The sequence below is a fragment of the Anomaloglossus baeobatrachus genome, chromosome 11 (assembly GCF_048569485.1).
Source record: "Anomaloglossus baeobatrachus isolate aAnoBae1 chromosome 11, aAnoBae1.hap1, whole genome shotgun sequence".
Classification (NCBI taxonomy): Eukaryota; Metazoa; Chordata; class Amphibia; order Anura; family Aromobatidae; genus Anomaloglossus; species Anomaloglossus baeobatrachus.
In genome coordinates, this window is record NC_134363.1 from 139,224,047 (window position 1) to 139,238,171 (window position 14,125).

The 14,125-nt window shown below is 44.1% G+C and overlaps 1 protein-coding gene across 1 annotated transcript in view; it reads left to right on the plus strand.

Annotated features, from left to right (window-relative positions):
- Positions 1–14,125, plus strand: part of LOC142257053 (uncharacterized) — a 124,653-nt gene that overhangs the window by 92,480 nt on the left and 18,048 nt on the right. The window contains exons 6-7 of the mRNA XM_075329107.1: positions 5,138–5,210; positions 9,818–10,414. Of these exons, the coding sequence (XP_075185222.1) occupies positions 5,138–5,210; positions 9,818–10,414 (670 nt within the window). The remainder of the gene's footprint in view (positions 1–5,137; positions 5,211–9,817; positions 10,415–14,125) is intronic.

Consider the following 14,125-nt stretch of genomic DNA (forward strand, 5'->3'; position numbering starts at 1 on the left):
AAGAACACGATATCAATCATTACGTGTCCATGAACCTTGCTTCATACTACACACGTGTCCTGTGGATGAGATTGACTTTTGGATTGCCTTTGGCTTCCTTTGACCATTCAAAATACTGGATCTAGAGTGTTGACCATAATTTATGATGGAGAGAAAAAAAATAAGAACAAGATATGGGTGCTCAAGGAGACAGGAGATGATATACATAGAGATGATGAGGATGGATGATGGTGATTAATGATTGGTGGTTATAGTTAAGCTAAAAAATGGAACTCTCCTCCAATTCCAACTCCTCCTGGAGCAGTAACCAATAGGTAACAGTGGTATATGGATGATCTTTCTTTCTAAGAGGTTTTCTAACTTACCACACACCTATTACTTACCAAAGGACAGCGAGAGCCAATCCTACATTTTTTCCATATCTAGCCATAGTTTGAGTGTCTATCCTCAGGACAGGTCATCAGTACAAGATCAGTAGGGGTCTGACGCTCGGCACTCCCACCGGTCAGCTGTACTTGATGCCAGATGGAAGAGCTGTGGAGATGAGCAGCACTGTGAGCTGTGTAGTGGCTGCAGTACCCAGCAGTGGCCACAACACTGATGACAAAGCTGTGCTGCTCATCTCCACAACTGTTTACGTCCACCCATCACTGGCATGGAGTACAGCTGATTGTTGGGGAGTACCATTTGTCAGCCTCCCACCTGATGTAATATTGACCTATCCCATGAACGGGCTGCTTTACTTTTGACAAATTATATTTTAACTTCAAAGCTACAATCAAAATACTGCAGTTTTCAGTGTATAATACAGGTTATAACTCATGATCAGTACAGAATAAATAATGTATGTGTAATGTAATGGTGAGTGCAGCTCTGGAGTATAATACAGGATGTGACACGGGATCAGCACAGGATAAGTAATGTAATGTACAGTCAGGGCCAGAAATATTTGGACAGTGACACAAGTTTTGTTATTTTAGCTGTTTACAAACACATGTTCAGAAATACAATTATATATATAATATGGGCTGAAAGTGCACACTCCCAGCTGCAATATGAGAGTTTTCACATCCAAATCGGAGAAAGGGTTTAGGAATCATAGCTCTGTAATGCATAGCCTCCTCTTTTTCAAGGGACCAAAAGTAATTGGACAAGGGACTCTAAGGGCTGCAATTAACTCTGAAGGCGTCTCCCTCGTTAACCTGTAATCAATGAAGTAGTTAAAAGGTCTGGGGTTGATTACAGGTGTGTGGTTTTGCATTTGGAAGTTGTTGCTGTGACCAGACAACATGCGGTCTAAGGAACTCTCAATTGAGGTGAAGCAGAACATCCTGAGGCTGAAAAAAAAGAAAAAATCCATCAGAGAGATAGCAGACATGCTTGGAGTAGCAAAATCAACAGTCGGGTACATTCTGAGAAAAAAGGAATTGACTGGTGAGCTTGGGAACTCAAAAAGGCCTGGGCGTCCACGGATGACAACAGTGGTGGATGATCGCCGCATACTTTCTTTGGTGAAGAAGAACCCGTTCACAACATCAACTGAAGTCCAGAACACTCTCAGTGAAGTAGGTGTATCTGTCTCTAAGTCAACAGTAAAGAGAAGACTCCATGAAAGTAAATACAAAGGGTTCACATCTAGATGCAAACCATTCATCAATTCCAAAAATAGACAGGCCAGAGTCACATTTGCTGAAAAACACCTCATGAAGCCAGCTCAGTTCTGGAAAAGTATTCTATGGACAGATGAGACCAAGATCAACCTGTACCAGAATGATGGGAAGAAAAAAGTTTGGAGAAGAAAGGGAACGGCACATGATCCAAGGCACACCACATCCTCTGTAAAACATGGTGGAGGCAACGTGATGGCATGGGCATGCATGGCTTTCAATGGCACTGGGTCACTTGTGTTTATTGATGACATAACAGCAGACAAGAGTAGCCGGATGAATTCTGAAGTGTACCGGGATATACTTTCAGCCCAGATTCAGCCAAATGCCGCAAAGTTGATCGGACGGCGCTTCATAGTACAGATGGACAATGACCCCAAGCATACAGCCAAAGCTACCCAGGAGTTCATGAGTGCAAAAAAGTGGAACATTCTGCAATGGCCAAGTCAATCACCAGATCTTAACCCAATTGAGCATGCATTTCACTTGCTCAAATCCAGACTTAAGACAGAAAGAGCCACAAACAAGCAAGACCTGAAGGCTGCGGCTGTAAAGGCCTGGCAAAGCATTAAGAAGGAGGAAACCCAGCGTTTGGTGATGTCCATGGGTTCCAGACTTAAGGCAGTGATTGCCTCCAAAGGATTCGCAACAAAATATTGAAAATAAAAATATTTTGTTTGGGTTTTGTTTATTTGTCCAATTACTTTTGACCTCCTAAAATGTGGAGTGTTTGTAAAGAAATGTGTACAATTCCTACAATTTCTATCAGATATTTTTGTTCAAACCTTCAAATTAAACGTTACAATCTGCACTTGAATTCTGTTGTAGAGGTTTCATTTCAAATCCAATGTGGTGGCATGCAGAGCCCAACTCGCGAAAATTGTGTCACTGACCAAATATTTCTGGACCTAACTGTATGTACCCAGTGACTGCACCAGCAGAATAGTGACTGCAGCTCTGGAGTATAATACAGGATGTGACTCAGGATCAGTAATGTATGTACACAGTGACTCCACCAGTAGAATAGTGAGTGCAGCTCTGGAGTATAATACAGGATGTTACACAGGGTCAGTGCATGATAAGTAATGTAATGTATGTACACAGCGACTCCACCAGCAGAATAGTGAGTGCAGCTCTGCAGTATAATACAGGATGTAACTTGGGATCAGTACAGGATAAGTAATGTAATGTACACAGTGGCTGCACCAGCAGAATAGTGAGTGCAGCTCTGGAGTATAATACAGGATCTAACTCCTAATCCGTGCAGTATAAGTGATTTATATACACGATTTATTTACTGTATCCAGAGGATATGTCTTTTATAATAATAGTAACTAAGAAGAAGTGAAAAGTGATTAATCTCCAGCCTCTCTACTTACTGCTGTGACATAACAGTCAGATTATATAAGCTCGGGGAATTTTTATGAGATGTTTATGACGATCGCTGTACAACACTCATTATATGGCTTTGTTTAGAGAGGGGCATACAATACATAAAAAATGGGAAAAGCCACAATTTTCACACCCACTAATTCTACTGTAACCCTATTCATGTGTATCACCCTTCCCTGGTGCTGCAGGGGGGTGATTATATTACATTATAGACATCAAGGAAACCGGTCTGACTTTTGTTTTCGCTTTATTTTATTGAAGCTGTCACACATGTTCTTATAGGGAAGTCCCATTAACTGAGTATGTTGTGTAATATCTAGGGAAGCAACCCTATAAGTCTCGGGAGGTCCAGATGTAGACTTTGTAGCTTTACAGCAGCTGCAGAGCCACCGATTGGAAACCTTTGGAACCTGTAAGAAGCCTTTACCTTCCCAAACCATTTGTATAACTGTGTAGCCCCATAAAGATAGGCTAATCAATGCTTTTATGACTCCAAAGTGCTGCTCTTGTAGCGAGCATATGTATTTTGACGTTCAGTCTGGAAGTGCATCGAGGTGTGGTGATGCACTTACAGCTCCTCAGTCTCCACTATACTCCTGACCAAGCAGCACCCTTCCCCGGGCTAATAGGTCATTTGCTCTGGTGCAGTAGTCACTGGTTTGTCACAGGTCATTTTCTCTGGTGCACTAGCCACTGCTTTGTCAATCAGCCAGAGGAGGGTGACATTCGTTAAGCAATACAGGAAAGTCAGCAGCTGTAAGTGCATCATCACACTCCATTGCACTTCCAGGCTGGCCTTCAAATTGGGATATTTTTTTTTCTATTGCTGATGGATCAATACTTTAGTGTCATAAAGAGATTCATTTGTGGCGCCCCTGCGGCTCCAGTCGCCACAGAATACTGCACCTTATTTAAGGTGCTGTATTCGCCTCGGGTAAGGAGGGCGTTAATCACCGGTGTTCCACATTCACATTTTACATACAGCTTAGGAGTCTTCTCACTGGGGAGCTGGACTAGGGTAGGCAGGGGGTTGGCCATCACGAAGCGTGGGACTTCCCGGTCACTAGGACAACCACCTGAGGGTCGGGTTCCACTTGGGGTAGAAGTAGGAGCAACCTTACACAATCCTCAGTCAGTCTAGCTGGGACATCAGTTCTGGTGACACGACACCACCATCAACTTCATCCTTTTTCTTCTTTCACGGGGCCTGAGGCTTGGAGCGGAAACGCTCAGCCCGGGTTCCTCATTACTGGAGGGGCAACTCTTAGAAAGGACACTTTGCAAACACCGGTGGCTTTTTCCAACTTATCTGAGGTCGACTGGGCCCATTACAGCAGGTGACCGGTACTACCCGGACGAGCGGCATTTGAGTGAATAAAAACACCTGGAACCGCAGCAGCCGACTCGGACTCTCATTACCGGTGCTTCGGCGGCAACCGCCACTACAATTCTCCCCCCCCCCACCCCACCATCATCATCCTCCCCAGGGCCTGCTCCACCTGTGGAGAGCGATACCATCTTAGCTGCTATTACCATACGCCCCGGAGGACAGCGGCAGCAGCGGCGGCTAATCCCTGGCCGCGTACCACAAGTGGCATCACAACAAACATCCACCTCCTATCCCCCTTTAATTGTGGACACCTCGGGGCACGAAGCCTGGCAGGGCCGCCCATGACATCGCCGAAACCGACATCACCGGCCTGGTGACGAGTAAGGTTAACCCCCTGCCCCCTGGGTGCCAAATTTTGGCTCCCTTTTAAAGGGCTACACAGGCATATTAATCATTTGGGGGTGTAAAGGTGCAGACAGGTTCCCTTTTTAAAATTAAAAATGGCTGCAGATCATCAGAGCAGCCACAAGGGGAGTTTGCATTTATTCTCCAAACATGTATAAGATTGCTGCAAATCTTTCTTCTATGGGTCTGGCAGTGGAGTCGCCCCCTGCAGGCAGTGCTTCATCTCTACAATAGGGGTTTCCCTTAATTTCACTGGTGCCCAAGGGTCTAAACTAATTTCCAGTAATTGAAATGTCACCATTTTCTTTTTCCTCTCCTTTTTACATTCCCGTTTCTCTTTTAGGAAATTGCCAAACAATTACAACAACTGGAGGAGGAAGAGCTACAGAGGAATGTCCACGAGCGGTCCCGGGGAGGTAGGACGTCTTCTCTATATGCATCCTGCCCTCAGGGGGGCTTTACGGGACCACTCATTCTGAAACCGGTCACCATCTGCAATCTGCTTTAAGTAATAACATAGTAAAGAGCTGTTTTTGTGAAGGAGGTGCTGAATACAAGTAGAGCATTGACTCACTGGAATTTCACATTGCTCTGAATTATTTTTTTACTCATGACTGACAACATCTTGTCTGGTCCTAGAGAAAAGTGGCTCCAGCACTTCTCCTACAGTGGGAAATTAGTGCCACTTTGCCGATCGGCGGCCATTATTGAAGTCCACGTGTGTGCTGCCGTTAGGAAGAAGGTGTGGGTTGTGTATTTACTAATAAAGGTTCCGTACTCATCAATTTTTACAACCCAAAATAAAGCCCAATTCCAAAAACGCCCCAGACGCCTACTTTGGAGCAAGGTTTTGCTAGGCTGTTCCTTTTGGTTCACCAAAATCGAGACTGTTGACCTACATACGAGATTGATGCTATTGATAACGATAAGTCGGGGAAGACATTGGAAGTGGCTCATGAGACGTTTCCAAGCCAGGGTCCAAAAGAAAAAATCCAGCAAACACAAGAATGGATGTCCCGAACCCCCAAGTCTAGCTAACTTTAACTTTTCTGTTTTACCAAATAACACCTAACTCGCTTTCAAAACCCCCCTTAATCCATCTTCTGTCCCCCATCTTAACTCATGAACATAACTGCTTTGCTAAATACACGTCCCATGATCTCTTGACGTACGTGCGGCCCTATCCTATCTAGCAGAAGCAATAGTTACATACCCGCGTTTCCCCAAAAATAAGACCGGGTCTTCTATTAGTTTTTGTTTCAAAAGAAGCACTAGGGCTTAGATTTTCCCATGAACAACAATCCACATTTATTCTTGACCAAAAAAAAATCAACATTTATTCAAATATAATCATCACATTCTGGAACCTCAGCATTTTGTGTTACTCCTATTACTTGGTCAGATGCACAATTTCTTATCTGATCTGCTATTGTCATGGTGCAGGACCCGTCCTATTGTGGTGGGTACAGACCATAATTACAAAGGTTTAAATTACCTGCTTTAATGTTACACTCTATCTACTGTTAAGTTTACTCCCAAAAAGAAAGCAGACGCACCCCTAAAAGAATCGCACTTACCAGACCCCAAACAATTAGAGTTGGCAAGTGAATGGGCTCTCACATACAGATCTGTTTAGTTGTGAGCTCCCGCTGCGTTCTGCAGTGGTTGGCTCCCCCTGGTGACTGAAAGCAGCATCACTTGCGTGGAGTGATACTGGTACCCAATCTGTTTGAGAGTGCTGCAGTATAATGGCGAGGGACAAGACATTGGCTCGGACCTCTGTGTGAGAGCCCATCCACCATTTGGGATTGCCAACTGTAATTGTTTGGAGTCTGGCAAGGAGTGTTATTTTATTTTGATTTTTTTTTTTTGGGGGAGGGTCCTGCTGTATTCTTTAACTTTTCTAGATGCTTATACACTTCCTTATGGAACCGCAACTAGGGCTTATTTTTGGAGTAGGACTTATATTTTAGGCATACTCTAAAAAAGCTCCCCAAATCCTACTAGGGCTTATTTTCACAGTAGGTCTTATTTTCGGGAAACAAGGGTAGATTAGTCCAAATTATGAGCAGGAAACTAAAGAGAGATACATGGGTCCAACGCACAGGAGAGCTTATTGTGTTTCGTGCAGAAGCACCCAGCACGTCACAAGCAGTGTGCACATGAAAATTGGAAACTTTTATAATTTTTTTTTATCAGATAAATCTGCTTCTTTCTCCTTTTGTGACCTGATCTTTGAATTCATGGGAAATCTGTATTCAGTGAAGGAAGATTCTCATTTCTGAGATAAATGGCAGTTGGTGCTCATAAAGTTCTATGGAGAACTGTAACTGAGGTTTCATGAGAACTTGCAGAAGCATGTCTGTCTGCCTCTTGCTCCTCTCTCTGCTGAGCCTTCTCCATAGAATCTTAAAAGAACCAACTGTCATATCTAATATCTTAAGGTGTCTGCAGATTTTATCCATTTAATTTTGCAGTGAAGGAAGCAGATTTCTCTTATAAACTAAATTTCAAAGTTTATTTTTTTAATGTCTATTATTGATTTATGAAATAATAATTAAAACGACAGTTACCCTTTAACTATTAGGTTTTCACTAGAATCATGAAAGGTCACTACTGAAAAGAATCTAATTAGGGTAAGAAAAGCCGACCCTGTATATTCAAGTATCGCACACCCATAGCATCGCAACGCGTGCGGTGCAGGTCACGGATTTTATTGGCAATGACAGTCTTGTTACTTGCAATCCTGTCTGTTCTACAATTATATACGGTAATTTATTCCTCTCTGCTTTGTCTATACACAATATTACAGAAGGGTGAGGCTATAATTAAAAAAAAATAAACAAAAGGAAAAGTTATGGAAGGTGGCCCTGGTTCATGATGGAAAATTCTTCTCAATAAAACGGTGTTACTAAACCTTGATGTGCCACAATATGTAGATGGAACCAATTCCCACTATTTCTCTATAGTCTGAAATTTAACCCAAGGATCATCGAACATAAAACGTTGAGTCTCTTTGTATTTATACTCTCACTCCAGAGCTGCAATCACAATTCTGCTCATCCAGCTTGGTATCGGATAACTCTTAGCACCTATAAAGCAGGGAATCGGTTCTTCTTAGATCAGGTTATGTATAGCCCCGTGTACCTGCAGCAGTCGCCTCCGGGACCTCAGGGACTTCACATGCTGGAAACCTTCTGGCAACAGGTATGTCAGGTTAACTTCAATAGGAATCGTAACGCCACTCTCGGTTTTGCGGTCAGGGGTGGGTGACCGCCACTGCTGTTTAAAGAGGACCTGGGGCTGATGGACTTTGCAGTTAGGTGGTGTGGCCTCCCGAGAGTGAGGCTGGCCCCCGGTGCTCGAGTGTATATGCGTGGAACCACAGGTCGCAGAAGAACTCACACACAGTCCAAAGTGTCTTTCAGGTTGTTTGCTCACTGTTAGATGGTTGTTGTGAGGAGCCCGGGCGATACTGTGATAGACCATGTAGGGCACCAGGTGTCCTTTCAGGCTGATCCAGGGGTCACTGCCAGCTCGCCTTCCTAGCCCTTCTTGTTTGAGGTGACCCCTGACTTGAAGTGCTGCGGGATCACCCAGGGAAGTCGCAACTGCCTTTTCTCCCCTTTCTGGCTCGTTTGCTGGCAGTGTGGACCAAGTAAAAATGGCTTCTTGCCCTATGTTACTTATGGGCCCTCTCGTTGCTGCTGATGCTGCGGACTGTGTTGGTCGGTGAGGCACATCCAGCACCCTCACCGGCAGGTTTAGCAGGCCAAGTAGATGGGTTCCTGCTCTGGGGACATGTTTCCTCGTGCGGGCCTGGTCTACCGGTGGTCCCCTTACTCAGCCACCTCTTCACTAGGTGGTGTTCAGGCGGCCCCACTTGGTAGCTGTTCTCCCCCGCCGACAGCCACGACACCTGCAGGGTCTGACTAGTGACTGCACTCTCCGCTTCCTCACTCCAGACTGCCTCACTTCAGACTGACTCACGTCTGCCTCCCCACTGTGCCTGTCTCTGCAACCTAGCAACCAGCTTCTCTACCGCACCCCATGATTAGATGTAAAGGCTCCGCCCCCTCCTGGGTCTGCCCAGGGGTCCCCTCAAGGGTATGTGTGAGACCTGGTAACTATGTGTCTGTGTATCCACACCCTATTCAGCCATCAGGATTACCTGTTTGCACTCACCCAGCGTGGTGTCAGGGGCGCCACATTTACTATCATATTAAGTTTTGTAAAACTGATGCTTCACGAATGAATCTAAATCAATAAGCTTTGGACTGACCTTAAACCAGCACGGGATGCTGAGAGATTTCGGTTCTGGATCCAGCAGAATTGTGAATGTGGCTGTGGAGTATAAACACGATGTAACTCGGGAGCAAAGTTATCCATACAAGTTCCGAAAGTTTATAAAATGGAGTTCAGTGGTGCCCGCCGGAGGACAAACTGTAATTTTGAAAGCCATTTTTATCACTTCTGAACATGTATTTGATAAGTGGACACGTACAGGGTAATCCTGGTTGTTGCCACTGAACACAAAGGACATGGCCACCTTTTTATTGAATTTGTATTTAGAGTAATGCTTTTGGAATTGGGGAACATTCCAAAAAAATGATTAAGGTGGGAGAACCTCTTTAAGGAAAGTGGCCAACATGACCATGCATGGCTTACCCTCCCGGCAAGTACGGGAAGTTGTAAATATGGGAGGGTTGCACAATACAATTTTATGGCAGGTCTTCACATTAATGACAGTAGGGTCTTCCCTCCCACCCCCTCGGGCAGCACACCTTCTCGCTCATCTATGTGTATAATTTTTGTTTTGTACCATGAAATTAGCATTTTCTGATCACCTGTCAGCCTCGGCTCACCCCATTCACCCACTCGAATGCTTTTCTGTGAAGTCACACCTGTTCTGTGTTAGAAGTTACGAGATGATGCATAAGCCCTTCTGTGCCTTAAGCAGTTGTACCTGTTGTATGTGCACGCTTACTAACCTCCGCTTTGTGTTGTTGCATGTATACACAAGAACAAAGCAGCCGGCAGCGGCAATACCTGACGTCTTTGGACAATGAGGAGGAGGAGGAAGGATATCTCTTCCGAAATGATAGTTCTAAGCACCATACTGACTCAGATTACAGGCGAGTGAACAGAAGTTCTGAGAGGGACCATAGCGCAAAACCCCCAGAAGAGCATCCTGGAAGAATGATCTCCTCCAACCGCGTGTCCTTTGGCCAAGTCTATTATGATGGGAGCAACTCCAAAAACCCAGATGTATGGAAGGAGCCCAGCCGGAAAGATCAACAAGTGCAGTTTCCTTACAGAAACCGTAGGAGTTCCTCGGAAAGAAGCCCATGTCATCCTAGTAGCTCAGAGGGAACTTCTAGCCGTGAGCGGGACGTGGGTCGAAAAGAGGAGAAAGTAAGGGGTCATCGAGATAAACATTGCAGGCATCATTCTGATCGGTGCAGACGCTCCAGCTCAGACAGTGATGACTGCCCAGAACACTGTGTTAGGGATAAGAGAAGTCGACGCTCACAGTGGAACCAAAACCATGATCCTCGTCATCATCACCGACCATCCAACAAGCCTTCGTGTAGGATATCCAGTCATGTTCTGAGCACAGGTATTACAACACTTTTAGTGGTCCGATATAATGACAAGGTTGGGGAACTACATTCATCATATAATCGTTGGTTTGCAACATAGTTCACGCGCCGTGTAAGTGATGGCTTCATGTGTAGGATCTATGTACAATGGAAACAAGGTCGTAGGGCCTAGTAACTCCACCACAACTGGAGATGCACATCTATGACTTGTTATGGGAAGATGGACAACCCTCTTTAGCTAGTTTGGGGACAAGGTTGTAGGGTTCAGTACTAATCTATGACTTGTTATTGGAAGATGGATGATGCCCTGTAGATAGTTGGGGCACAAGGTTGTAGGACCCAGTAGCTCCATTACAAATGGAGATGCCCATCTATGACTTGTTATCAGAAGATGGATGACCCCCTGTAGATAGTTGGGGGGGCACAAGGTTGTAGGGCTCAGTAGCTCCATCACAAATGGAGATGCCCATCTATGACTTGTTATTGGAAGATGGATGAGTCCCTTTAGATAGTTGGGGGGGGGGGCGACAAGGTTGTAGGGCTCAGTAGCTCCATCACAAATGGAGATGCCCATCTATGACTTGCTATTGATAGATAGATGAGTCCCTGTAGATAGTTGGGGGGGGGGGAGGTTGTAGGGCTCATTTAGCTCCATCACAAATGGAGATGTCCATCTAGGACTTGTTATTGGAAGATGGATGAGTCCCCTGTAGATAGTTGAGGGGAACAAGGTTGTAGGACCCAGTAGCTCCATCACAAATGGAGATTCCCATCTATGACTTGTTGTTGAAAGATGGATGACCCCCTGTTGATAGTTGGGTGGGACAAAGTTAATAAAATTGACGCAGAGGAAATAATAACCCTTAGTTGCCCATACTGATGTGGTAACATTATCACCGAAAGAAAGACCATTCAAAATAAAATGTCTAATCTAAAGTTTTGGACTCAAACAATATTTCCCAGCCATGACTGATGAACTTGGCTTAACGTTAGTTACGTAGGTCAATATTTTTTGCCCTCACCCACATAGCGCTGAAAGGGTAGACATCAGAATGACAAAGGTAAAGGAATACCGAGGGGCTCATTAATGTTTTTGGGTTTTTTTATATTTGTGGCCTTCTTGGTCGTTGTCTGAAGATGTCCAGCTGTCCTCCTTCTCCTCGAGTGTATTACGCTTTTACTGGAACACTTTGTGATGTTGTTTTACGGTATTTTTGGAAGTGCTGTGACATAGTTGCGGGAATTATGTTAGCAAACTTATTCTTTATTTTTCATTGGGCAGATAAATTCTTGAGATTTAAATGTCCATGAAACTGTGAGCGGTGGAATTTCCAGAGAACACGGCAAATGCTGAAATATGTCCAAAGTAAACTGCGGTGTGAAGGGTTTAGCCGGGATTACATGAGTCTCCTTTTTACATTGTTTGTAAGAGAAAAATCCAGCAAAACCGCTTATTACCTAGCCCGTATTTATGTGGAACGCGTCGGTAGGTGTGTTATTGCCTTGTTATTGCCAATAAGACGTGTGAGTCAGCATTGTGTCATGAGAATAAGCATGTTGGATTTGTAAATGTAACTTTACATGGGAGGCAGACAGACGGACAGCTCGGGTGACCCCATGGACCTGGAGAAGTGGTGGCTTCCTTCTTAAAGATTAACACAGAACTATATAGGTTTTGCACCAGAATTCACATATGTTTGTGAGTTAAAGGTGTTTTTCCCACGAACAAAGTTCATTTTAATCAATAGATCTTGCAATAATAATAAGTTCTACAATTGGATGTGTTTAAAAATATGTTCCTGTGCTGAGATAATCTTATATATGTGCCCCTGCTGTGTGCTGTGTAATGACTGTGTCTGACCGTACAGGGACATTGTCTGATCATACCACATCTCCTGGGCCGGGGAAGAAGTACATAAGTATACAGACATTACATCACGGGATCGCAAATTATTTTTTCTGTGAGGTAAAACATTTTCTAAAAACAGGCATGGACATGTTTTACCTCACAAAAAGAATCATCTGCGATCCTGTGCTGTAATGTCTGTATACTTTCTTTTGCTTCTTCCCCAGCCCAGGAGATGTGGTATGATCAGACCTTGTCCCTGTACGGTCAGACACTGCCATTACACAGTGCACAGCAGTCGTACATTTATAAGATTATGTCAGCACAGGAAGATTTTTTTAAAACAAAAAACCAAAAACATCCAATTGTGGAACTTATTATTATTCAAAGATGTATTGATTACAATTAACTTTGTTCATGGGGAAAACCCCTTTAAGAGATTTTCTTTATTCCTGGTCTGTCATTATCAGTCAATTCATAACCTTACAGTGTGTATAAATGTAATATTTTGTGCAACTGCGTTCTGGTCTGCCGGTCACCACCTCCAGATTAGCCTAGGCTCTCTTCACTACCTTTTTATGTCCTGGTCCACCAGTGCAACTGCTATCCTATTGTCCATTGCCGTTGGGATTGGGTGATTTTTAGGCCTCCTTCACACATCCGTGTCTCTGGTACATGTGACGTCTGTTTTCAAATGTACCGGAGAGATACGGACAAACGTAGACCCATTAAAATCAATGGGCTTGGTCACATATCTGTGGTTTCACACTGACCATGTGTCCGTGTGGAGCACATGTGTGTCTGTGTGCTCCACATGGTGACAGGTTTGTTTTCTGTCGGCAGCACGAGTGTCACACGATGTCGACAGCATGGGTGGTCCACATACTGATGTGATATTGTGACACGTACCGGAGAAAACACAGGTCACATAAAAATAAAGAATTTTTATACTTACCTGTATCCGACACTGCTGTCTCTGCCTCTGCTGTTACTTCTGGGTCCTGCTCATTATGCCTCATGAATATTCACAGCACTAGTCATGGACCCGGAAGTAACAGCAGCACCAGAGACAGGTAAGTATACCAGCTCATGATGTCCTTGTGCTATCTGGATGTCACACAGATAGCAGAGGGACATCACACAGAGAACACACACTTTCACCACGGTCCATGAAAAACATTCATGTTTTGCACGGATGTCTGAAGGAGGCCTTAAGAGAAGGACAAAGCCCTTAATATACAGTCCAATATGAGACATTGATAAGTGGGTAGAGATAAAATGGATAAAAAAAAGCCAAAAAAACCCTCCAGATTCATAATGGAATTCTTTGGTGCAATACTATGAAAATCCTGAAAACAAAGACAATACTAAGGACCAGGGGACATACTCTGTGAGTGGAAGAAAAGCGACTCCGGCAGCTGAATAGGAAAGGGTTCTTTACAGTTAGAGCAGTCAGACTGTGGAATGCCGACCACAAGAGGTAGTAATGGCAGATACTATAACAGCTTTATACCAGGGCTGGATGATTTCCTCAGTACACAACATTGTTGGTTATAAATGACGTAGTGACCAAATGTAGAACTGGTGGAGGAAGGTTGAACTAGATGGACCTAGGTCTTTTTTCAACCTAAGTAACTATGGTATGTTGGATAACCTTGCAGATTGTTTTGGAGACTTTCTTTTAGGGGTATATTCACACTGAGTATTTCGAGGAGTTTTTGGAGCCCAAACTGAGTGGAAACTTTCCAAATCCTCCTCGAAAGTTTGAAGCTTGTGCTCCAAAGATTCAGGACAAACACTCCGTGCACATACCCTAAAAGCGGCATAATTTGATCTCAAGCCCAAATGACCACGGTCACCAACTGGTTTAATTTCATCAGTT